At 37.7% G+C, this 25139-nt stretch overlaps 1 protein-coding gene across 1 annotated transcript; it reads right to left on the bottom strand.

Moving 5' to 3' along the window:
* Nucleotides 1-23807: 23807 nt before the first annotated feature.
* On the bottom strand, nt 23808-24821 carry LOC149236060 (uncharacterized). Its single transcript, XM_089368759.1, has one exon. It carries the CDS (start codon nt 24819-24821, stop codon nt 23808-23810), a length of 1014 nt encoding a protein of 337 aa, XP_089224885.1.
* Nucleotides 24822-25139: the final 318 nt, after the last annotated feature.

The raw sequence follows: 25139 nt of genomic DNA, 5'->3' as shown, positions 1-25139 counted from the left end.
GCTTCTTCGCATAAGAGATGAGTGAGTGAGTGATCCAAGTGGAGGATGAGATCCTTTATATATAGGCTTATTCAAGGGTGGATGTGGCTCTTCATGTAGGCTGACTTGATCTTGGAGGTATTTTGACACTTATAGACAAAATTTATTTTTTCTTTACAATTTACAATGTGCCCTTAGGGTCTTCAATATATGACAATGAATCTTATACCTGGGACAAACCCTAAAAGCACTCAATGGGTGCTTGAGCTATAAAAGAAAAGACCTTGAGCGTGAAACCCATGCTCTAATAATAATAATAATTTATTTGCATTTTATATTTACAAGAAGACATTTTACACTTATGAAGACTAAACCTAGTTACACATTTTTCAAAAAAACCAAACCTTCAAAATAACCTTGGGTTCTGATACCAAATTGATCTGTAATGAAAACTTGAAGGTGATGGAAAAATTTGCAGGTAAAATTTATGTATTTTAGGAAATGGATCACTTTGAAAAGAACATAAAAGAATGATTTTAAATTTAGTTAACAACATAAAGAGAGACAAATATACCATACCATAAACACATAACAACAAAAATGATAAAGGAGTTCACCCATCTCCTGGGTTACAGAAGATCACTGGCATATTAGAACATGTTGAGGAGTTTTTTAGGGTTATTTATATGGTCATTTACCTAAATAAAATGAGTGAGATTTAGATCCATTTAGATTTGGGGAAATTAAATGATGCTTGTATTCATGACCCTTTCCTCACACCTTTCACAAATATAGTTTTGGAAAATGTCAGCAAACAAGAGGCTTACTCCTTCATAGATGGTTTCTCAGGATATCATTAGACTAAAATAACCAAGGAGGACCACCATAATACAACATTTTCCACTGAGTAGGGGTCATTCTGGTATACTTTCATGCCCTTTAGATTAAAGAACGCACTAACTTCTATTTAGTGGTGGTTTCAACATTTGAGGATTTTATACACAATTTTTTGGAAGTTTATTGAGATGATTTGACCACCTTCAATCTATTAAAGAAACAAATTGAAGTTTTATGACTAATGCTAAACAAGTGTATAAAACTCCATGTTTCCCTGAATTTAAATAAATGCATTTTTTTCCACCCATGGGAATTTTGTTGGGTCAAGTTATGTGAAAACAAGGATTGTTGGTGGATCTGGAAAATATTGCGGTGATCATAATATTCCACCTACAACTTTAGTTTAGCAACTCCATGCGATATTGGAGCATATCAAATACTATAAAAGGTTTATGTGTGTGTATGCACATATTACAACACTACTAGAAAGATTGTTGAAGAAGGATGCGAGGTTCTAGTGGACGAAAGAGTGTCAATATGAACTAGATATGTTACAAGATAGATTAGTATCTATTTCAATCCTATTATTCCTTGACTAGAGAAAAGTGTTTCATGTCCATGTAGATTCATCATCAATTGCACTAGATAAATACTAACACATTTAGGAGATGCTAAGATGGACCATCCAATAGTTATTTTCAGTAGGAAGTTATCTTCAGTAGAATGTCATTACACCATGAAAAAGCATGAAGTATTAGAAATGGTGTATGCTCTACAAAATTTTAGGAACTACTTGCTGGGATCACAATTCAAGTTGCACACTAACCATTATGCATTATGCTACATTGTCAACAAGCCATTGTTAGGGGGGAGAATATGTAGATGGTTGTTTCTATTCCAGGAATACGATTCCATGGTGTTAATGAAGATTGGTAGACGAAACGCAGAGCCATACCACTTTCCTAGGATACTTTCTAGTGAAGAGGTAGGTAATGTGAACAATAGCTTTCCAGATGCACATTTATTCATTGTCAATATGGTATACGATCATTTTGCAAAGATTTTTCACCTCATTAGCATGAGAATAATGCCACAGGATTATATGATTGCATGAAAGAAACAACTAATGGTTGGTTAAGGTCATGGACTATCAGCTAATTGTAGGTTGCTTGTATAAATTATACATAGATGGCATACTTTTCCTTTGCGTATTGGAATACCAACCATCTTCATATAGGCTCATGAGGGAGAGGTCAGAAGCCACTGTGTAGGGAATTGATTGCGCAAAAAATTTTGCGCATAGGTCTTTGGTGACTGACCATTCACCATGACGTGAAGAAGTTTTATAGAATGCCATGTTTTTTAGAGAGTGGGAAAACCATCGCATTAGGATGAAATTCCACTCAGTCCACAGATAAAACTATAGCCATTTTACAAGTGGATAATGGATTTAATTGGGACAATTAATCTATTATCAAAAAGAAGTGAAGCACATTATATTATAACAATGAAAAATTATCTAACCTGGTGGGACGAGGAAACACCTGTCAAGGATTGTAGTGCAGAGACCACAATGTGTTTTTTTATTTTAAAATGTTTTCACCTACTTTGGATGTCCCAAATTTTTGAACAGTGATCAGGGGACTTACTTTCTAAATTGGACCATTGAAGGATTGACGAAATATTTCTAAGTGCAACATCAGAAGAGCACATCATACAATCCATAAGAGAATGACAAAGTTGAGGCTTTCAACAAGATTCTAGACAAAACATTGATGAAGGTTTCCGATGTGAATAGGGATGAATGGGAATTGAGAATTATCGCAGTGCTCTGGGCCTACCAAACCATATCAAAGAAAATTATAGGCTAGACATTATTTCAATTGGTATATGGGTAGGAGGAAGTGATTCCCATGGAATTCATAGTCCTTAATATTTCATTGATATCATAAAAAAGTTGATGGATTCCAACACGGTAGAATAGAGATTGACATAGTTATTACAGTTGGAAGAAGATAGATTCATGGCATGGTTCCACTAGAATATAAAAAAATCCATGGAAAACCTTTTATTGCATCGAGAAGCACTCTATAAATCAGTATAGGGTAGATGTGTAGGCATAAATGTTTGTAAATTTTAACATTTAACATAAATATTTAGCATTTATATGTTGGCTCATTTAAAAAAATAATAAAAGTTTAAAAGTAATATAGAGCCCAATATGGGGGAGATGTTGTAGTGCCTATAAGTAAGTGTAAACATTTAAATCTTGGCTCAAATAATAATAAAAAATTAAAAGTAACAAAAATAATAAAATTCAATTGTTATATTATAATTTTGTTTTTCAAGGTAGCTTAGCCCCTCTAACTGTTGTTGGGAAAAGTATCCAATACGGAATGACCCTATCCCACTCTAAGGGTGATAGTACCTCAGCAACAACCGAATGCAAAGCTATCTAAGATTACTTCTTTATGAGATGTAAGAGAGAGGAGAAAGAGATCCACTAACCGTTATCTTCCGCTAATGATTGATCCAATCTTCCCTCTTTGCTGCTTGCTCCCAGCTCCTTGCTCTTTAACTGGCCCAGCTACACAAAGATCCTGCAAAAGCACAAGAAAGGGAAACTACAAGAAGCATACATCCATAACTGATTCAAGGATTAGAATAAATCAAATATACAAGCATCAATTCGCCATAGAGACACATGCATATAGAAGAACCTCAAATGCTTTATTAATGGAAGAAGTAAAGTTCTGAGAGTGTTACAACCATAAGAGGCCCAATCCAGCAACACCTCCCAGCAGAAAGAAATCTCCTCTTCACCTCCTTCAAAGCAATCACCCAATAGTTCTATACACAAACCAACAGCACTTCCTTACTTGCACAAAATTCCAGCCTCCCTAGACCTCATGAGAGAGCTCTATATATAGGAGATTTGGAGAAAGGATGAGTCAGCTTGAGGCTGGCATGAAGCTGACTAGTGTCCTCTCCCACTTCAGTTAATCTTCAGTTCTTGAGTCCACTTGGAGATTCTTGCTTCCACTTGGAGATCAAGACCCTCTTACTCATCACAAGGCGAATTCCTTGACCCAAGTGTCAGTTTGGAAGCTTCCTGGGCAATTGACACCTTGCAGAATGACTGTGCCACTTGGCCAATCTCGCCCAGCGCGCAGGTAGCCTTCATTAGATTTGACATTCAGCGCAGGTACAGAGTGGAGCAGTTGACATTCAGCGCAGATTCTCAGTGGAGCAGCTGACATGATCCAGAAATAGCTTGTTTTTGAGTGTTTTCAGGTGGAGAACTGATTTTCAGTGCTGTGGTTTGCTGACCTTGTTCCTATAAGGGTAAGAACAACATGTTCAGGGACTTTGGATCCCTCAGATTATTGACATTTCATGCTTCATGCTGTTAGGCACAAAAATGTCTATAACAGTTGCCCCCTAAAGTATGAGGTCGTTTATCGGGTGAAATGCTTTATCAGGAGGATCCGAAGTTCATTCAATCGCTGAGAGGTGCCTTGTAATAAAATACAATACAATACATTATTTTTCATTCTGCTTTCATGATCTAGCTGAGGCGGGCATTCCCATGCTCAGCTTTATAAATTCATTTTGGTACATAGAACAGACGATCGTCTGATGGTAGACTGATAATTCTCTGCTGAAATTATCATCCTTTGAATAGGATGATCATCTATTGCAATGATGTACATAACAAATGTCTTTATATTTCCTGAATATATATCGTAGCCCGGATGGATGAAACTAGATCCGGGGTCTTCAATCTCGTTCGATCTTTACTCTAAGTACAAGTCGATCCATATGAGAATTACGTTGAAGTCGAACATGGAAAGACATCGCTTGATTACCGGTCAATAATGTAAACCATTAACAAGCGCGAGAGGAATCACCAATAATGACAATGACCCTCAAGGTACTGCAGTACAATTCACGTGGTGTGAATAAAGGACTTGGCGTCGAACACCACGCAAAATCTTCTGGTCGAAGGTCATTGATGTATACCTGTCGCTGGAAGTGAGAAACTTGCCATTGAGGCATGCAAGCTTCAAAGTACTGGGGGGTTGTTCCTAGATCAACTTCCTGGATAATGAGCTGAAGTCGACAAGAAGCGATCCGTCAAAGGAGGGCCTTAATGAATCCCACATCAGTGACACGGAACGGAGTTAATGATTTTAATGGAGGTGAAAACAATCTGTGAAATATGATTCAGGGTGGCGATCATGGGTGGATGAAGGATAATGTATGGCAGTGGCTGGGACACGGTTGAATCTCTCTGAACAACATCTCTTGAACATATAACGACACTGATGTGATGGATCGGTAGCATTACCCCAAATGTGGATGGTTTGGCGAGGACCATGGTGATGAGACCGGTGAATGAAACAACCCAACCCGATGTGATACGGAGGACAAAGTGTCATGTTCAAGAGCGACTTGCTACCATTAAAGCTTTGAGGTTCTCCCAATTTTTCCCCAGTCATTTCTGACCGGTACCTCTTTATTTTTGTCAAGCTTGAGGAGGATAACATATGCTTGTTCTATAACCTGCCCTTCGGGCAAGCCCATCGCTATATTTTAACGAGCTTAGCGATAGGGAAACTCGTTCTCGTCTAAAGACAAGTTTGTCGCTATTTAATCATTTTAACGAGTCTAACGACAAGGAAAACTCGGTCCTTTTCATTTTTAGAGAGTCTGAAAAGGTACAGAAAGTTAACTCCAAAATTCCTTTTTCGTCATCTAATCCCTTAAGTCCGAAAAAGTATAAAACAATACAGAAGGGATGAGTTTTCGATAACTTTAACGAGCCGAATAAAACAAGCGCTCGACCTTTTTGTGTAATAATCCCTCAGGTCCAAAAATATTAAAATCTAGAGGAGGGATAGCTCTTCCGGTCCTTTTAACGAGCTGGAAGGCCAAAACTCGGCAAACTTTTCATATTTTACGAGTCAGGAGAAAAGATCTCAAAGAAGACTCGTCTTTTGAGGAACGAGTGATAAACAGGGATAGCAGCAGATTCCAGGTACAGGTTGGAATTTTCCAATCACGGCAGTGTCACAAGGATGGCTAGGTGAAATCACTCTTCGCAGCTGTTCCTCAAAATGGGTAAACAATCATATGGAGGTGAACGATTGGCCAAATGGAATGGAGGTGGCGGGTGCAAACACGACCAAGGCTTTTTATGGCTAATAAATTTACGATCACAATGGTTATTTACCGGAATAGGTTCATTTTTTAATGAGCTTAAACTCTGGAGGAAACTCTTGCTCACGCTTTTCTATTTTTTAACGAGCATAAATTCCACGGTAAAACTGCTCGATGATAAGTTCGCATGCCCCCAGCATAATAACGCAAATCGAGGTGCATGCCCCCCAAGCTTCATTGCATTCAACTCGGTGGTTGGAATGAAGGTTTACCTTTGAGAAAGGGGATTTGTTTCATTTTTTAACGAGGTTGACATGAGATAAGAACCGTCCTCGGACTCCTTGTTTCATTTTTTAACGAGGTTGACATGAGATAAGAACCGTCCTCGGAGTCCAAATCCATCAGACATAGAAGGTTTCATATTCCACTGTGGCCACTTCCGCCAGATTACTCGGAGGCGGTAGGGCAAAAGTACCCATTAAGGCAGGGTCTTTTAGGAGACCTACTCCGATATTTTGGAGCGAATGATTCCTTCCATGGATCATTGGAATGCTTCCTGTAACTTGTGAACTGTTGTGGAGAAAAGTTTGTTGGTCGACGATTGTAATTCCTCCTTGGAAGGGAAATGCAATCTTCCTGAAGTAGGTCGACACAACTGCGGCCATGGCATAGATCCATGGTCTTCCGAGTAGGATGTTGTAATCGAGGTTTCCATCAATTACTTCAACATCAATTCCTATTGTTTTGCCCCCCAGTTCAACTTGCAAGTTACTTAAAATCCCGTATGGAGTGTATGATCGTCCATCAAATGCTTTTAACGTCGTTGACGATTTCGACAAGGGTGGTGAGCCTAAATCTTTCCAGCAACTCATCGACATAAGACATGTAGATGCCCCCTCATCAATAATTGTTCGATGAACAGTTTTGTTGAGGGCTTTCACTTGAATAAGGAAAGCTAGTTGAGCTGGTAACTGAGGGTCATATCCTTTATGATCAAAGGCCACAAGATTGGAATCCATTGTCTCAATCCCACCTATTGCTGATAATAAAGCTTGCACTTGGGAGAAGCAATTTTGCGGTACCTCAAGTGTCGACATAGCGGATGGCGATCGGGCCAGGTCCTCTATCTGTGCTATTTTCGCACAAGGATTAAATGTCGATTTGTGTACTGCTCCCTTTTGCGACTTTATTATTGGCTCAGGGACGATGGGTGGCACAACTTCGGTCAAAGTTGTTGTCGAACTACTAGGTTGTTCGTTAGCCTTGTTGTTCGACAGTTTTGGATTCCTGTAATCCTTATTCCTCGTCAAAGCATTATTTTGCTGCTTTGAGGTAGACAACATAAGCACTTGGGATCGGGAAGCATTTTGATTAGCAACCAGATTTTGACCTAGATTAGGAAACGGATCAGTCAATACTGCTGGGGTTTTTGAACTCTTAAAGAGTTTCTTAACTTCAGCTATATGTGGACAATCTTTCGTCCAATGATCCTCATCGCATATATGACACCCTGCCGGGGGTTTCCTTTTTCTCCCTTTCTTTTTCTTCTTGCCCCCTGGTTGCTTCAGTTGTTTGCCCTTGTCGGTTGACATGGCATTTACTTCTGAGGCAAGAAGTTCTTCATTTTCATTTGGACTAGAAATTTTGTGTTTTCTAATCACGCCATCGCCAGCGTGAGAGTCATTGTTTGATTTAGGAGGAGGAGGAATTGAGAATTCCGGTCTAGGGGCGTCAGGTATTTTGTCGTAGAGCGTGCCGGACTGAGTATAGACCAAGTCCAGATATTGCGCACGAGCGATAACCTGCTCTTTCGTTACAACCCCCCCCTTTGCCACATCTTCCGTGATGGCAGGAAGTAATGACTTGATAAACCATTCAGCTAATATCTGATCGGGAACGTACGTTTTTACCATCCTACGACGACGTCGCCACTCATGTATATGATCAGATATGTGGGTAGCAGTTGTCTGTTTGAAGTTGGTAAGGAGTTCTGTTCCCGTTTCATACCTTATTGGTAATTGAAAATGGGTTAAAAAGGTTGTGGCTAAGGTACTGAAGTTGTCGAACGAAACTCTAGGCAATTCAATGTACCATTTTGCCGTTGGACCCGTTAACGTCCTCTGAAAGAGGCGAAGTCTTATCGAATCATCATTCAGAGTGTTCGATGAACACCATAGATGGAATGTCATCACATGATTCGACGGATCTTCACCCGGATTTCCATTAAATTTAGGAATATCTGACGGAAGTTTATGCGGAATCGCTGGCCACCAAGGGGCATAAGCAATTGGATCATTCGTCAGCCGGTTTAGATCTGGTAATTCTAGAGTTGCTACAAAGGGCAACTATTGGTTCAGGTTAGGCGAAGCATATCCAGGATAAGATGGTATCGCCTGAGCAATGGGTCTTTGCAGACCAGCATAATGCTGGCAACTTTGACAAGGTTGATGGGCATAACCATTATAGCATGGTTGCCCATTACTTACAAAGACTTGTTGCTGAGGTCCTTGATATGATTGTTGGAATGGCGGTTGTTGAGATTGAACCAGCTCTGGTTGTTGGACCATTTGCTGTTGACCAATACTGGATGATTGACCAAGATGAGGAGTCACAGTACTTGTTTGAGCCTGAGTCGCTCCAAATAAGGAGGCACTACCCTGAGATTGTGATTGAGTCGTTGAGACAAGAGGCTGTTGTATTGCAACCTGAGAAACTTGTGGTTGACATACAACAGGTAGCGCTTGTACTAGCGACGCATTCACCATAGCAGGTGTGGTGGGAATATCCGACACAGGGTGCACTGGTTGCATCGAATATACAACCCCTGGTTGTCGAGGCAGCATTGGTACCCAACCGCTGGATGTAATTCCAGTTTGACCTGAACTTTGTTGTAAACTCCCATATGGTTGTTCTCTAGGAGGGAACAATGAAAGAGCATACTGCCCTCCATACGGTGGAAATCCAGTACTTAAAGGGTAAATTGGCCTTTGAAGACACATTGGATCAATTTGTTGAGTTTCAACATAAGAAATACCAGATGATAATCCGGATGAAGAAATAGGAACTAACCATGTCGTCGTCCCTGATGGGACTCCGGCTTGTTGTCGAGGACAATTTGCCAGGACAGATGGTATACCAGCGAACATCGTTGGAGTAGCGGCAGGAGGCTCTGCCGCTGTTGTGTCGGACGACACAGTCCTGGACGTCGACGGTTGTTCAGACATATTGAGTCTATCCAATAGATTTCTTAGTGATTCTACAGGAACTTCCACTTGTGGTGGACTAACTTCGAAGATCAACGAGGGAAAGGTGATGATTATTCCGCTTAAAATAAATTTTATAACGACGCTTTAGACACAACTTGCTTTTTCAGTTTTAAAGAGTCGAGAAAAAGCTAAAGATGACTCTAGTCTCCTTCGATGTTTTAACGAGCCCGAAGTGACAAATGCTCGGATGGACTTTTTCAGTTATAGAGTTTGAAAAAGGCCAAAAGAAACTGCTCTGGAGTTCTAGGCAGAGGGTGTGCCAAACCTTTCGCAAAACCACAGAATACGTTTTACGGTACGGGTGGTCGATCTTCGTGAATGCTGTGTTTACTGCATTGCGATCAGTAGGGCGGTCGACACGGCTTCCTATGGATAAAGGCTTTGTTCCTATAGGGGTCTCCCAATATATACGCGACGGTACGTGGGAGCACAAGTCCGTATTAGTGCCACCGACTCTCAGGAGGAATCACCCACCTTCTTCGAGATCGATAGTCACTATGTTTAACGACGTCGGAACACGTCTCTACCTTAGACCTCTATGTGTTTGCGTTATGTTTCAAAGCGTTGTTAGGTTCATTCAATATATTTTAAGTTGATCTTTTTAAAGTTTGCCTTTCAAGGTTCACCACGAGATGTATGATACAAATTCCTAAATGCAGTCTAAGATGAGAAGCAAGCTTTTTCAATCTTTTCGACTTATGAAAATCTTAACTACTGAGGGAAAAGAAAGACAAAATCTTTTCACACAGATCAAAGAGCACTCGCTAATGCACTTTTTCCCTAAATCAACATACAAACTTATATGCAAAATGCAAAAATGCAGGTATTTCTTTTCTCTTTCTTAATGTTTGTGCGACACAAAAAGAAAGCTGTTGTATAATTTCGAATTCAATTTCAAGTGAAAGCAAACAAGTTTGTCCAAAATCAAAAGACACCTTAAGATTTACTTGTTTCGACACTAGAAATATGTAAATTCAAACCATATGACGAAAGCAAAAAACTCAATCAGCTATGAACAGCAAACAAACTAACTCTTAAGATCAAAACGACACTTTATCACAGGTCTAGATCTAAGAGGCCACAACAAGACTAGTTCACTTTCATTATGGGAAACTATAAATGATACAAGAAATAAACAAAGAACAAACACAGTTTCTTTATACAACCGAGGCGAAATAGTGGCAAGGAAAGTTGGTTTTAGATAGGTACATTGACTGGTAACAGGCTGCAAAAACAAGGGTGAAAACAGGGCAAGAAACAGCAGGAAACCCCAGTAGCACAAGGCAAGACTGGTTCAGCGCAGGTGGTACACTGTCAGTTTGACATTCAGTGCAGGTAGCCCCTTCGGGAACTGCGCTGAAATGCAGACTGCCTTCACAGCACCTGCACTGAAGATTCAAACTTTCGTTTTTCTCAGTTTCCGGGTCACAGATTGCTAAAAAATTCACGGTTTTTGGCCAAATCAAAAGCTATCAGTCAAGGACACACTAAGGGATGAAAAGGAGGATGAAAAGCTATCACTAAGAGCTATTTAGAGTCCTTGTGGATCAGCTCTTCAAATCATAAACTTTGCCCAGAAACTGAGCTAGAGTAGCTGCCCTCTACTTTGCATTTGAAAGATCCAAATGCAGTTCGATTCGGTACTCCCTGTGTTTATGAAATGAATAGCAAAAACACAAACAACCAACAAGATACGATCCCCAGCAGAGTCGCCAATTTGTTGTTGGGAAAAGTATCCAATACGGAATGACCCTATCCCACTCTAAGGGTGATAGTACCTCAGCAACAACCGAATGCAAAGCTATCTAAGATTACTTCTTTATGAGATGTAAGAGAGAGGAGAAAGATATCCACTAACCGTTATCTTCTGCTAATGATTGATCCAATCTTCCCTCTTTGCTGCTTGCTCCCAGCTCCTTGCTCTTTAACTGGCCCAGCTACACAAAGATCCTGCAAAAGCACAAGAAAGGGAAACTACAAGAAGCATACATCCATAACTGATTCAAGGATTAGAATAAATCAAATATACAAGCATCAATTCGCCATAGAGACACATGCATATAGAAGAACCTCAAATGCTTTATTAATGGAAGAAGTAAAGTTCTGAGAGTGTTACAACCATAAGAGGCCCAATCCAGCAACACCTCCCAGCAGAAAGAAATCTCCTCTTCACCTCCTTCAAAGCAATCACCCAATAGTTCTATACACAAACCAACAGCACTTCCTTACTTGCACAAAATTCCAGCCTCCCTAGACCTCATGAGAGAGCTCTATATATAGGAGATTTGGAGAAGGATGAGTCAGCTTGAGGCTGGCATGAAGCTGACTAGTGTCCTCTCCCACTTTAGTTAATCTTCAGTTCTTGAGTCCACTTGGAGATTCTTGCTTCCACTTGGAGATCAAGACCCTCTTACTCATCACAAGGCGAATTCCTTGACCCAAGTGTCAGTTTGGAAGCTTCCTGGGCAATTGACACCTTGCAGAATGACTGTGCCACTTGGCCAATCTCGCCCAGCGTAGGTAGCCTTCATTAGATTTGACATTCAGCGCAGGTACAGAGTGGAGCAGTTGACATTCAGCGCAGATGCTCAGTGGAGCAGCTGACATGATCCAGAAATAGCTTGTTTTTGAGTGTTTTCAGGTGGAGAACTGATTTTCAGTGCTGTGGTTTGTTGACCTTGTTCCTCTAAGGGTAAGAACAACATGTTTAGGGACTTTGGATCCCTCAGATTATTGACATTTCATGCTTCATGCTGTTAGGCACAAAAATGTCTATAACACTAACTCATGTTAGAAATTATACTTCGGGAAAAGTTGCATAAATAATTATAATATAAAATGATGATGGGGAGTAGAGAGAGAGGGAAGTGTGAGAGAGAGATGGATAAGGAAGGGGTGAGAGTGGCAGGGAAGAACAAAGACATAGAGAGATAGAGGTAAAGAGAGAGGGATTGACAAGGGAGTGTTAGGTCCCTATAATACTAGTGTATTCCCCTTATTGTTATTGTTGTGGCCCATAGAATCCCACTATTGTTATTGTTGTGCCCTTACATTATTATTGTTATGTAGGCTCTAATTATATTGTGACCCCTTAGACCCCTATATATACCAAGGAGGTCTTATCATTTGTATCATCCAAGAATTGTTCATTTAGTTAATGTAAAGGAGTTTTCCCCGTTGAAGTGGATAATTTTTAAGTCATTGATATATATTTTCTTCTATTTTGTGAGATGGTTGCATAACATTTGGTATCAGAGGTTTTAATTCTAGGGTTTCGCTTCTTCAAACATGACATATTCACATTTTCGCTATAATTTTTTTCTACGAGGCTTCATAAGTTGAAACTGAAACCACGTGGGGTCAAAATATTGATTAACTTTGTGTACGAATTTCAGATCTTGGTTCGCCATATTTTCAGATATATGATCGAAATAATTTAGGGTTTCTGCAAGCTTCATAATTCCATCTCAAACAGGTGACCTCTAGAAAATTGTCATAACTTTCTCTCTGTGCATCAGCTTTGAATTTCTTAAAAATTGATTGAAAATTCATGGAATATATTTTTTTTAATATAATTTTCAGGGACTAAGATTGAAACAATGACACGTGGTATTCCGCACAAGTTTACTCTACTGAACCAATCTATAATCAATTCATCGTGGGAGATTGGGCATAACTCTTTCTTGAATAATAAAATATCAGTCTCACTTGTGGGGTTGGAAAGAAAACCCAAAGGGATATTACAAGATGAAATTTTTGACCTTGGAGATTCGAACTTATAGATATACAACAACTTAAATATCGAGCTCCTAAAAAGAAAGAAAAAGGTGTGTATTTTTTAAATTTTTGCATAACTTTTGTTTGAAAAAACAATTTGAAGTCATTCAAAGGGCGTATTGAAGCATATACATCAATATTTGGTTCTAAAATTCCTCACAAACAAAATATTTCTACACCCATTAATCCCTTATAAAATCTACTATGACTCATGAAGTGGAAGAATTGCAACATGACATATTAAAATTAGGGACCAAGTGCAACAAATTTCGCTCTCACAAAGAGAAACCAAAGATGAACTAAAAAGAGAAATGGATGGCTTAAAAGCATAAATAAAAGGTGACATGAATGGTTTAAAAGTATACATGGAAGGCTTTAAGGAAGGTTTGACAAATTTACTACAAGAAATTCTTCCTAATGGTGAAAAGGTATTCCATGAAACTCATGAGGAGAACAACACGAATATGAATCATGATTTTAGAGACTCCAATGTTGGGTTTAAGACCTGCCACATTCCAAATATCGATATGAGTAAGTTTGATGACAAGGATTCGGTAACATGGATACTGCAGATGGAGGAATATTTTGATCTCCATGATGTGAAACACACACAAAATGTACGCATTACATCTTTATATTGAGAACCAAATCAATTTGTATGGTATCAATGGATTTTTTTTCGTAAACCACTTGTCACTTGTTTAAATTTTACGGAGGAAATGATAGCATAGTATGACGATACAAAGAAAAACACCTTCTTTAGTCAATCAATAAATCTCAAACAAAAGGGTTCAATGGCGGAGCACATTGAGGACTTCCAAACATTTAATATTAGGGTAACTAATATTCCATAGGAGCATAGGATTGATGTCTTCATAGGTAATTTGAAGGATAACATCCCACATGAGGTTCACCTTTGGGAACCTGATTCATTGGAGAAGGCATTCAGGGTGGCAAGAAAAAATGAAAGAAAAATTATAGCAACAAGGAAGTCTACCACTCACAACTATAAACATGGAAGTGTTATTTCTCCTAGCCTTCCACAACCTAAAACGTTGACGCCACAACAATTGGAGGAAAAAAGAGAAAAATGACTTTGTTATAGTTGTGATAGCAAATACACTAAAGGTCATAAGTGTGTTGAGAAGAAATGATTCTACATAGATTGTGAAGAGGAGGAATTAAAGGAACAAGAAACATCAAAAGAGGAGGATACACACTAGGAACCAATCCCAGAGCAATAAGAAATTAATCTAACCATATTGTAGGTTTTAACCCTGTAAAGAAATTACCTGCATACGAATTTTAAAACACAGAAAATAAACAATGCGAGAGCATAACACATCAAACACATATACATAGAGATTTTCCTCTGGATCCCAAAACCAAGACTGCCAGATTGATTTTTCATTATGTTCCTTTCAATGTTACAATACATATTTATACATGCTGAAGCATCCAATACCATGGACCGAAAACCATCGCGTCTAAAACCATGGACCAAAAACCGTCGCGTCCAAAGCCATGGACCAAAAACCATCGCATCCAAAACCATGTGCGAAAACCATGCATAAAACCATAGGTAGGTCCACCCAACCTAACAAGGGTCTAAACAAAATTTCCCCGAGGTGTTGCCCAGGAACCCGTAGAGGGGGGTTACCCGGCCCCCTCAAAACCCCTGTTGTGCAATCGACACAATGAAGGCCCCTCAGTTAACTAGGGGAGGTAGTCGTGGAAAGAATATAACACAACCCAACACATATTTTGTAATTCATTGGTAGGAATTACCACTCCTATAACTCTCAAGATAGAAGGACATATCAAGAATAAAAAGGTAATAGTGTTGATTGATTCAGGTAGTACCCATAATTTATTCATTGTAAGATAGCCAAGGAATTGAATTTCTTCCTATATCCAGCAACCAGAGTGTCAAGTGATGGTTGCAAATGGAGGAACTATAAATTGCTTTGGAAAGTTCCATAATATCAAGCTAACCATGGGGGAATATGTATTGAATATTCCAAGGTTTTCCATTCCAATGTGTGGTGTTGATGTTGTACTAGGAGTCCAATGGTTACAATCTTTGAGGATGATAGCTTTTAATTTTCAAGAACTTTTATTGAAATGCTTTTAGGAAGGAAAGGAATTTGAATTAAGGGGTATCGTAGGGAAACTAGGAAAGATAATTAGCTCTAATAACATGATAAATATTCTGATGAAAGAACAACAGGGTGTCATTGCACAATTATGTTCACTAGAGGTTCAAACATTAAAATCATCTATTTCTCCATATCTCCAAAAAGTCTTGGACAATCATTCCAAGGTATTTGAGACTCCCAAAGGCCACCCACGAATTCGTGATCATTATCACACTATTCTTTTGTTTTCAGGAAGTGTTCCTCCAAATATCAGACCTTACAAATATCTATATGCCCAAAAGAGTGAAATTGAATGTATAGTTGCAGAAATACTAGAGGCTGGTATAATTCAACCTAGTCAAAGTTATTTCTCTACTCGAATAGTATTAGTGCACAAGAAGGATGGATCCTAGAATATGTGTTAGGATTATAGGGAGCTCAAAAAGCTCACTATTAAAGATAAATTTCCCATTCATGTCATTGATGTATTGTTGGATGAATTACATGGAGAAATTTACATCAACAAGCTGGATCTTCGTTCACATCAAATTAGAATGAAGACTGAAGACATTTCGAAAACAACATTGAAAACTCATGAGGGTCATTATGAATTTTGGGTCATGCCTTTTGGCCTTCCTAATGCACCTTCCACATTTCAAGGTTTGATGAATTCCATTTTCAAACCCTTAGAAAATCTGTGTTAGTATTTTTTGATGATATACTAATCTATAGCAAGTCTTGGAAGGATCATGTTTGACATGCTAACAAGGTGCTCAAACTATTAGAGGAGAAAAAATTAAATGCAAAAACCTCTAAATGTTTCTTTGGAATACAAGAGGTGGAATATTTAGGTCGTATTGTACCTCATGTGGGTGTTAAGGTAGACCCTAACAAAAATAAATTCATTAAGGAATGGAAAATCCCCACAACTGTAAAGCATCTTCGAGGATTTTTCGGGTTGACAGGGCATTATCACAAGTTTGTTAAGAATTATGGGGGAATAGCAACAACCTTAAAAATGTTAATGAACAAAGATGAATTTTCTTGGACTCCGGAAGCAACTAAGGCCTTTGAACATCTTAAAGAGGCAATGTGCCAAGCACCAGTATTAGCTACGCTAAACTTCACAAAAATATTTATTGTGGAATGTGATGCCTCAGGAAATGGAATTGGTGATGTTTTAATGCAAGAAGGAAGACCCATTTCTTTTGAAAGTCATCCAATCAAAGGAAAGTATTTACACAAACCTATTTATGAGAAGGAAATGTTGGAAATACTACATGCACTAAAGAAATGGAGACCTTACCTAATGGGAAAACACTTCAAAGTAAAAACAAATAATGATAGTCTTAAATACTTTTTGGAGCCAAGATTATCTTCAGAAGAGCATCAAAAATGGGTCACTAAGATGCGATATGACTTTGAAATCATCTACAAAAAAGGGAAGAAAAATGTTGTCGCAAATGCACTCTCAAGAAAGGATGAGGATGTGGAAGCATTGCTTTGTGCAATTTCTATTATCCAACCTAATTGGATAACTGAATCAAGGGATGAATGGAAGAATGATGAATATGTGTGGACACTCATTCAAAAGTTGTAGCAAGATCCCAGTACATTTGATACATTTAGTTGGAAAAATGATTCGTTATGGTACAAAGATCGCTTATATATTTGTAAGAATTCCCCACTCAAGAAAAAATTTCTTTTGGAATTGCACACCTCCCTATTGTTATTATTGTGCCCCATAGAATCCCACTATTGTTATTGTTATGCCCTTACAGTATTATTATTATGTAGTCTCTGATTATATTGTGACCCATTAGACCCCTATATATACCAAGGAGGTCTTATCATTTGTATCATCCAAGAATTGTTCATTTATGTAATGTAAAGGAGGTTTCCCCCTTGAAGAGGATAAATTTTAATTTGTTGATCTATATTTTCTTCTATTTTGTGACTTGGTTGCATAATAGGGAGAGATGGAGAGACAACGAGGGAGAGAGGAGAGGAGGGAAAACAGACAGAAGGAGAGGAAAGAGAGAGGGATAGAAAGGGAAGAGAGAGAGGGAGACATATAGATGGAGGGGGGTGAGAGGGGTAGAGAGAGAAGGAGAGAGGAAGGGATATATTTATAGAGGGAGGGTAGAGAGTGAGAGAGGTGGAGGGGGGGGAGAGACAAAGGGAGGTGGGAGAGAAAGGGAGAGAGAGGAAGCAAGAGAGAGATGACTTGAGAGAGATAAGGAGAGAGGGATGGAGAGGAGAGAGAGGAAAGAATAAATACATAGAGAGATAGAGGTGGAGAGAGACAGAGGGAGTGAAGAGGGAGATATTGAGAGAGAGAAAGAATGAGAGGAGAGGAGGGAAGAGAGAAAGGAGAGGAGAGAGAGATGGAGATAAGGGAAAGAGAGAGAGAGAGAAAGGGAGAAACAAATATGGAGGGAGGAGAGAAGGGGAGAGAGAAGGTATAGGGAGGGTGATAGTGATATATTTGGAGGGTAGAGAGAGAAAGAGTGATGGGGGAGATATAGAGGGAAGTGGGAGAGAAAGGGAGAGAGAGGAAGGGAAAGAGAGAGGAATTTAGAGAGAGAAGGAGAGAGCGAGGGAGGGAGATATGGAGTTAGAGGGGGAGAGAGAGAGGGAGGGAGGGAAGAAGAAATACATAAAGAGAGAAAGGTGGATAGAGATAGGGTAACAAGGGAGAGATTGAGAGAGAGTGAGGGAGATAATAGAGAAGGAAGGAAGAGAGAGAGAGAGAGATGGATCAATCCTAGATATGGTATGTGTGTATATAAAATCCATCCTAGATCCATCTTAACCTTGAATCTATCAAGTGTCAAAAGGGATCAAATATCATGAGGTGAAAACCTCTTTTTTTAGTGCAAAACTTGAGGAAATGTTTACACCTTGACATATTTGATCCCTCTCAGTGCTTTATAGATTCGGGGTTAAGATGGATCTAGGATAGCAATGAAATAAAGTTGAAATGTAACCTTAACTTGTAAACTTAAAAATGCTAGATAGGTTTATTGTACAACATTCCTTTCTACAAAGGATATAAAGGTATAGAACTTGGGTTGAAAATATTAGGTGTTTGTATTGTGCTATGATGCTCTATGACTTACAGTCATGTGCATCCTTTATTTCTACCTCCTAATGAGCTTAGAGGACTCGCAACCCCGGGCACCTCACCTTGTTAGGCCTGTTGCCTCCTTCCATTTCAATGAATCAACATCTCCTCCCTTTGTTGCTCCTTTTGTTGTTGATCCAAGTGTTTTATGGCGAACCCCTTCTAGATATTATCTCAGGGCCCCTCGCTTGGGTCAAGTGGTCGCTAATGGCCAATATGACCTCTCCTCACTCACTAGATCAGGATATTGTTTCTTTTAACACTTTGGTCTCAAACGACCCCAAATTTCAGAAAGCCTCTACCTCCTGATTTGTCGAGAAGCTAGATGAGATCCCCCAAGATTGATATTTCTTCCATTCAATCCTACCTTTGTTCTCTACAGTTAGCATATAGAGGCTGAGTGGGTTAGTTTATGGGGCTTTGGACCTCTCCTAGAATGGTGCATCAATGGATTGTGAATAACCGAAAACCCTTAATCAAGGGTGAAGTTACCTCTTGCTTCTGCAAAAATGGTTTCTTCACCTTATTCTTCGATAAAAAATTTGATCATGATTAGATATTTAAGAGAATCATGTCATATTTCATGGGAGCGCAAGACCTTTACGTATATCATTGGAGCCCTAAATTCAATCTGGATTGTGATGTCCTCTCCAATGTTCCTATCTAGGTAAAGTTGTATTTCCTCCCCTTGCATTGTTGGAATGATGAAACCTTTAGAATGATTGGAAATGCCCTCGAAAAATACATCAGTTATGCTGAATCATGGGATGGTCTATTCTCCTATGCCCATATATATATTGAATTTGATCTAGAAAAATGCTTTATGATAGCTATAAACCTAATCCTTGATATCTAGTCTCACATCCAAGAAGTCAACTATGATCAACTTCCTTTTAAGTGTAAAATCTATCATAAATATGGTCACTTTGCCAGGAACTTCCCAAAAAAACCTGAGGACCTAAAGAAGCAAGGTGACACTGGAGACTAAGGGTTCCCAAATATAGAACCCACCTACACAACAACACATCCATCAATCCTAGCACAAAGGATCTAGCCCAAGTTCCCTTAGAGGCAAATTCAACGATAGTGGAGAAGGGACAAGTAAAATGATCAACCTGAGTGACACAAGAAACAATTTTGATGCCCTCAATAATATAATTGAAGAAGGGGAAATCCCTCTTCAAAGCCTCATAGAAGAAGTCTCATCCAATAATTCACCAACCCCCATGAAGCCTATAATCCCTCTGAACAAGGGAAAATCTATTATAGATCCATAAACACTCCTGGATGATTCTTCAAATGAAGAGGAAAAATTCATTTTATCTCAGGAAGGGGCATATGGTAACGCATTTACAATTTCTGCAGATGAAAAATCTAAAGAAGATAAAGTTCGAGAAAGGGAATGCAAAACCTGCCACTCTGGAAGAAAATCAAATGGAGAAATCTAGATTGAGTAAACAGAGAAGGAAAAGGAACTCGGACATCAAGCCACTCTCAAAAACATTCAGATCGGATATGGGGGAACAAAAGGGAATAAGAGAATTTTGTATTTGGACCTATAAAAGGGGATCCATCTTCAAAAAGTAAATAATGATCATCCTCTCGTGGAATTGTAGAGAGATGGGTACTGAAAAAATAAGAATGGAAATCAAATGTCCCATTCATGAAGAGAGGCCTTCAATAGTTATATTACAGAAGACCAAGCTTCAATATCAATATTTACTTTCTCGTCACCATAAAATATAGAATAGAATCAAAATATAAGTTCTCAGTGTTAAAGGTGCTTCAGGAGGCTTAGGCACACTTTGGAACCAAACTCAGATCCAAATCCTCAACTCTCTTTGCAATGTTCAATGGCTCGCATCCTCCTTTCTAGACTTGTCTTCAAACCAAGTAAGATTTGTCATAAATATTTATATGCCTGTACATTTTCGTGAGAAGAAATATTGTTGGGCCTCTCTCTAGGGCCTAAGAGATACAAAGTTCGAGACTTTTTGTATTTTCAAAAGGGATTTTAACACTACTTTTCACAACAGGGAAAAGAGAGGGGGTCTTCTTGTTAGAGACCCATTCCAGGAAAATATGGATGACCTTATTATCCACTCTAAGCTAATATATCTCAAACTATTTGGCCTAAAATAGACATTGACTAATAAAAGGGTGGGCCCCAATCATATCACAACTAGACTAGATATATTCCTCATATCTGACAACTTCCTGCACTACAACTTATTCCTCTAATCTTATATTCTTCCTTGGAATGGCTTATACCACCACATCATTCGCCTTGCCTTATCTACTCTTTCTAACTATGGCCTGGTTCCTTTCAGATACATCCCACTTTGGTTCTAGATCCTAGATTTTCAATATCTTGTGGTACAATCTTGGGATTCTTGGGTTGTGGGAAGCCTTTTTCAGAATTGGAAAATAAAATTAAAAGAATTAAGTCCAACATCAATCTTAGGGAAAAATCCTCCCAACTCGATAGGTAAGAAGCCATCAAAGTGATGGAAAGAAAAATAAATATGCTGCAATCCTCAATGGAAAGCAACATTGTTACCCTAGATTTAATAAATGAAGACAGAGCCTCATTCAATCAATATCACTTCCTATTGAAGGAAGAGGAATAACACTAGCGAATAAAGTCCAAAAGTGTTCAGGTCCATGCAGGAGAAATAAACATGAAAATTTTCCTCAAATAAGCCAAAAACAGGGATAGGAAAAAGACCATTCAAGAAATTAATTTCAATGGAAATAAGGTGTGTGATTTTCAACAAATCAAGGAGGAAGCAACCACATAATTCAACAAGTTGTATTCCCAATGTGATCCTCCTTCGAAAGAGTTAGAAAAATATATGCTCAAGCAGATCCCTCCTCTGATCTTGGAAGATATGAACCGTACCCTTTTCCTCCCTCCTACGGAAAAAGAAATCAGGCAAGTTGTATTCTCCATTCAACCAGACAAGGCTCCAGAACTAGATGACTTTTAAGCCCATTTCTATCAGTATTTCTAGGAAATTATTAAGAGAGATATCTATCGCATGATTGGTTACTCCCTTAAGCAAGGTTGCAATGGAGGAGGGATTAGCTCTTATTTTATTTCTCTGATTCCCAAGGAGTCCAAACCTTCCTCCTTTTCAATATTTTGGCCCATCTCATTATGTAACATGTCTTAAAAAATCATCTCCAAAATTCTAGCTACCATGCTTAAGAGGCTTCTCCCCTCTATCATCTTAGAGAACCAAGGTGGATTTCTTCTGAGAAGGAAAATTTTTTATAACATCATTCTTGTTCAAGAATACATTCTTCCAAGAAGATCAATAGGAGGAAAGGGGATGACAATCAAGTTGGATTTGGAAAATGCCTTCAACGAAGTTAGGCACAACTTTCTCTTTAAATTCATGGGAAGAATGGGATTTGATAGCACTTTCATTCAATAGATTTCACTATGTATTAGTTCCACATGAATTGACCCACTTGTAAATGGAACAGTCACTATATCTTTCAAGGCTTCTCGTGGTCTTAGGAAGGGGTGTCCTCTCTCGCTTTCCTATACATTCTAATGGACTATACCTTGAGTCAGAGATTGGGTTATGAGAGAGAAATTGTGTTCCTTCCAGGTCTCAAATTCACTCATGAAGTTAAAAGTGTCAACCATTCTCAGTTTTCATATGGCATTATTCTTCTCAGAGGAGCTTTAGTGATTACTGCTAAGAGGTTCAAAGTGGTTTAATGCCTCTAGGGGTCTAGAAAACTCAAATAAATACCATATCTTCAATTGGAATGTCTCTATAGGCACACCAAACAAAATTGAGGAAGTGTTTGGAGTTCATTCAGTTGACAGCGAGAGAGAGTTCAAATACTTGGGCATCCTAATCTGCCTCAAATCTCACTCTCCCCAAGCTTGGAAAAATGTGTTATGCAAGAGTAAAGACCCTCTCACATACCTATTTTTTTTCCACTGTTTAGTTGGTTAAAATATATTAACGATAAACACTACAATGATTTTTCTTATTATGGATGTAATATTTCAAGATTACATTTCCAAAGTATTTACTATTAACTTTCTCACGATTGGAATTATTTTCACTCCTACAATTTGCATATAAAGGTTCATTAGACTAATGGTTTTTATTTTTAAATTTATTATACACTAATATAATTCCAAAACCTTTGATTTCCAACAACATAACATTACATCTATGTAACATCGCCATAATTTTGGCATCGAGTCATACTTCTTGTTATTAATTACATCGTAAAATCTTTATATTACCACCGATCATTAATCAGGTATCGCATGTGGTTTAGAACATTAACTATCAATTCGTACGTTACCAATCTTGGTATAAGGAAAACACTTGGACCTTAGTTCCAATGGCTATTTGTAATTTCATATTTGACTCAACCTTCCAATACACTCAAATCATATTAATAGATAACACCTTATATACATCATATTCGTTCCAAGGAGTTCTCCTATGGATTAACATATATGAAAAAAATTTAGTTGTTTTTTTTACTTTGAATGTGGTATTATTAAATACCATACCTTTTTGGGTTATATGTATTACTATTAGTGATTCTAGAGATTATTCTATGTGCGAGCATGAAGATTCATCCTATGTGGTTATGTCTTTCGGATCCATCGCATTCCACTGTTTTATGTATCGACGTTTCGAACCATCTTCGGTGGTTCATCATCAAGATTAGATATGTGAAGAAGTCAGAGAATGATGTGTGATAAATAAAAGATATGGTAAGTATGGTAGTGTAAAGAGCCAACAAGTTTTGATGAAGGTATGGTTTTAATTAATTTAATTTAATTATGATTTTTGCTTTAATTTAATATATTTTAATTTAATTTAATTTTGATTTAATTTAATTTGATATAATTTAATTTTATTTTATTTTATTTTGATTTAATTATAATTTAATTTAGTTTAATTTTATTTTCATTTAATTTATTTTGATTTTAATAAAATTTAATTTAATTAATTTTAATTTGATTTAATTTTAATTTATGTTTTTAATTTTAATTTTAATTTTAATTTAATTTAATTTGATTTTAATTTAATTTAATTTTAATTTAATTTAATTTTAATACTATAGTTAGATTAACTAATGGATTAGATGAAGATTAAATGAGTTTAATTTTGCTAAAGTTTTTAAGGAGTGATTTAATTTTAATGTTAATTTTAATTTTAATTTAATCTAATTTGTTTTAATTTAATTTAATTTTAATTATATTTTTAATTAAATTTATTTTAATTAATTTTAATTTTAATTTATTTTATTTTATTTTATTTTATTTTATTTTAATTTATTTTAATTTTAATTTAATCATAATTTAATTTAATTAATTAGTTTTAATTTAATTTAATTTTTAGTTTAATTTAATTTAATTTTGATACTAGAGTTAGGTTAACTATTGGATTAAACGACATTGAATGAGTTTAATTTACTAAAGTTTTTAAGGAGTGAAATAGGAGGACCAAGAGGCAAAGGGGTCGGGATTGTCTAGGATATGGTGGAATCCCCTGTTAGCGTGGGAATCCAATTATCACTTATTTTCCAACTGTCAACACGGTTTAGGTTATTGGGGTGTTTTCCTATTTCGATAACTTCTCTAAATTTCCCATGGTGGTAATGCTCTATTTTGGCCACAACACAAGAGTTTTCAATGCAAATGTGATGATTGGTTTTACTAGAGTGCTTAACCAAAGCTAAGGTTTTCGAGTGGTTATGTTTGATGTCAGCAGCATGTTCTTGAATCCTAGTTAATATAGACTGGCCAATTTCACCAATGTATGCCTTGCCACATGAACAAGGGACCAAATAGACCCCTTTGTGGTGTTTAGGATCAATAAGATCTTTTACCGATTTCAGACATCTGTTAATTGTTTTCATGGGTTTGAAAGTGGTTTTTATATTGTTCTTTTTTAAGATGTGTGAAATCTTATCAGTGGTGCCTAGAATGTAGGGAAGGTGAACCTTACCAGCATAATCATCCATGTGTTGTTTGTTTCTGGGATTCTCAACTTTCTTGAAAGCATTGATTCCTTGGTGTCTCTTGTATCCATTCTTTTTGAAAACATCCAAGAGGTGGTTCTTTTCTTGCTCAAAATTATCATGATCTGAAATACGTATCGCCCTTGTGGCTAGAGTGTTGAGCACCCCAAGTTTCTGAGCTGGATGATGGTGAGAGTTAGCATGTAGGTAATGTTCAGTGTGGGTTTTCTTACGATAGACCTGGTGAGATATTGTGCCATCTTGGTTTCTTTTGATTAGGATATCAAGAAAGGGAAGACAACCCTTTTCTTCCACTTCCATCGTAAATTTGATGGAATTTGATTGACTATTAAGGTGTTCTAGGAATTTGTTTAATTTTTCTTTTCCATGAGGCCAAATGACATAAGTGTCATCAACAAATCTTTTCCATAGTTTAGGTTTTAAAGGGGAAGACTCAATGGCCTTGGTTTCAAAATGTTCCATGAACAAATTAGCAATGATGGGAGACAGGGGTGATCCCATGGCCACACCGCAAGTTTGTTCATATATCTCATCTTTGAAGCTAAAAAAGGTGGATTTTAGACAGATTTCTACCAATTTAGTTGTGTTAGGGTCAGTGATTTTGTGAACAACATCCATGGCTTCATCTATAGGAATGTTGGTATAGAGAGATTTTACATCAAAGCTCACTAAGATGTCATCTTGGTCTAGTTTTATATGTTTGATCTCATTAATGAAATGATTGGAATCTTTGACAAAGGAGCTGGTGTTACCCACCAAGGGTTTAAGCTTTTTAGCAAGATATTTAGCAAGATGGTAAGTAGGGCCTCCAATCATGTT

Source organism: Pinus tabuliformis, chromosome 8, assembly GCF_031772625.1.
Source record: "Pinus tabuliformis cultivar Carrire ecotype Pingquan chromosome 8, CPIR1, whole genome shotgun sequence".
NCBI classification, from domain to species: Eukaryota; Viridiplantae; Streptophyta; class Pinopsida; order Pinales; family Pinaceae; genus Pinus; species Pinus tabuliformis.
Note: the sequence above shows the minus strand (reverse complement) of the source record. Positions and strands in the feature narration are given on the sequence as shown.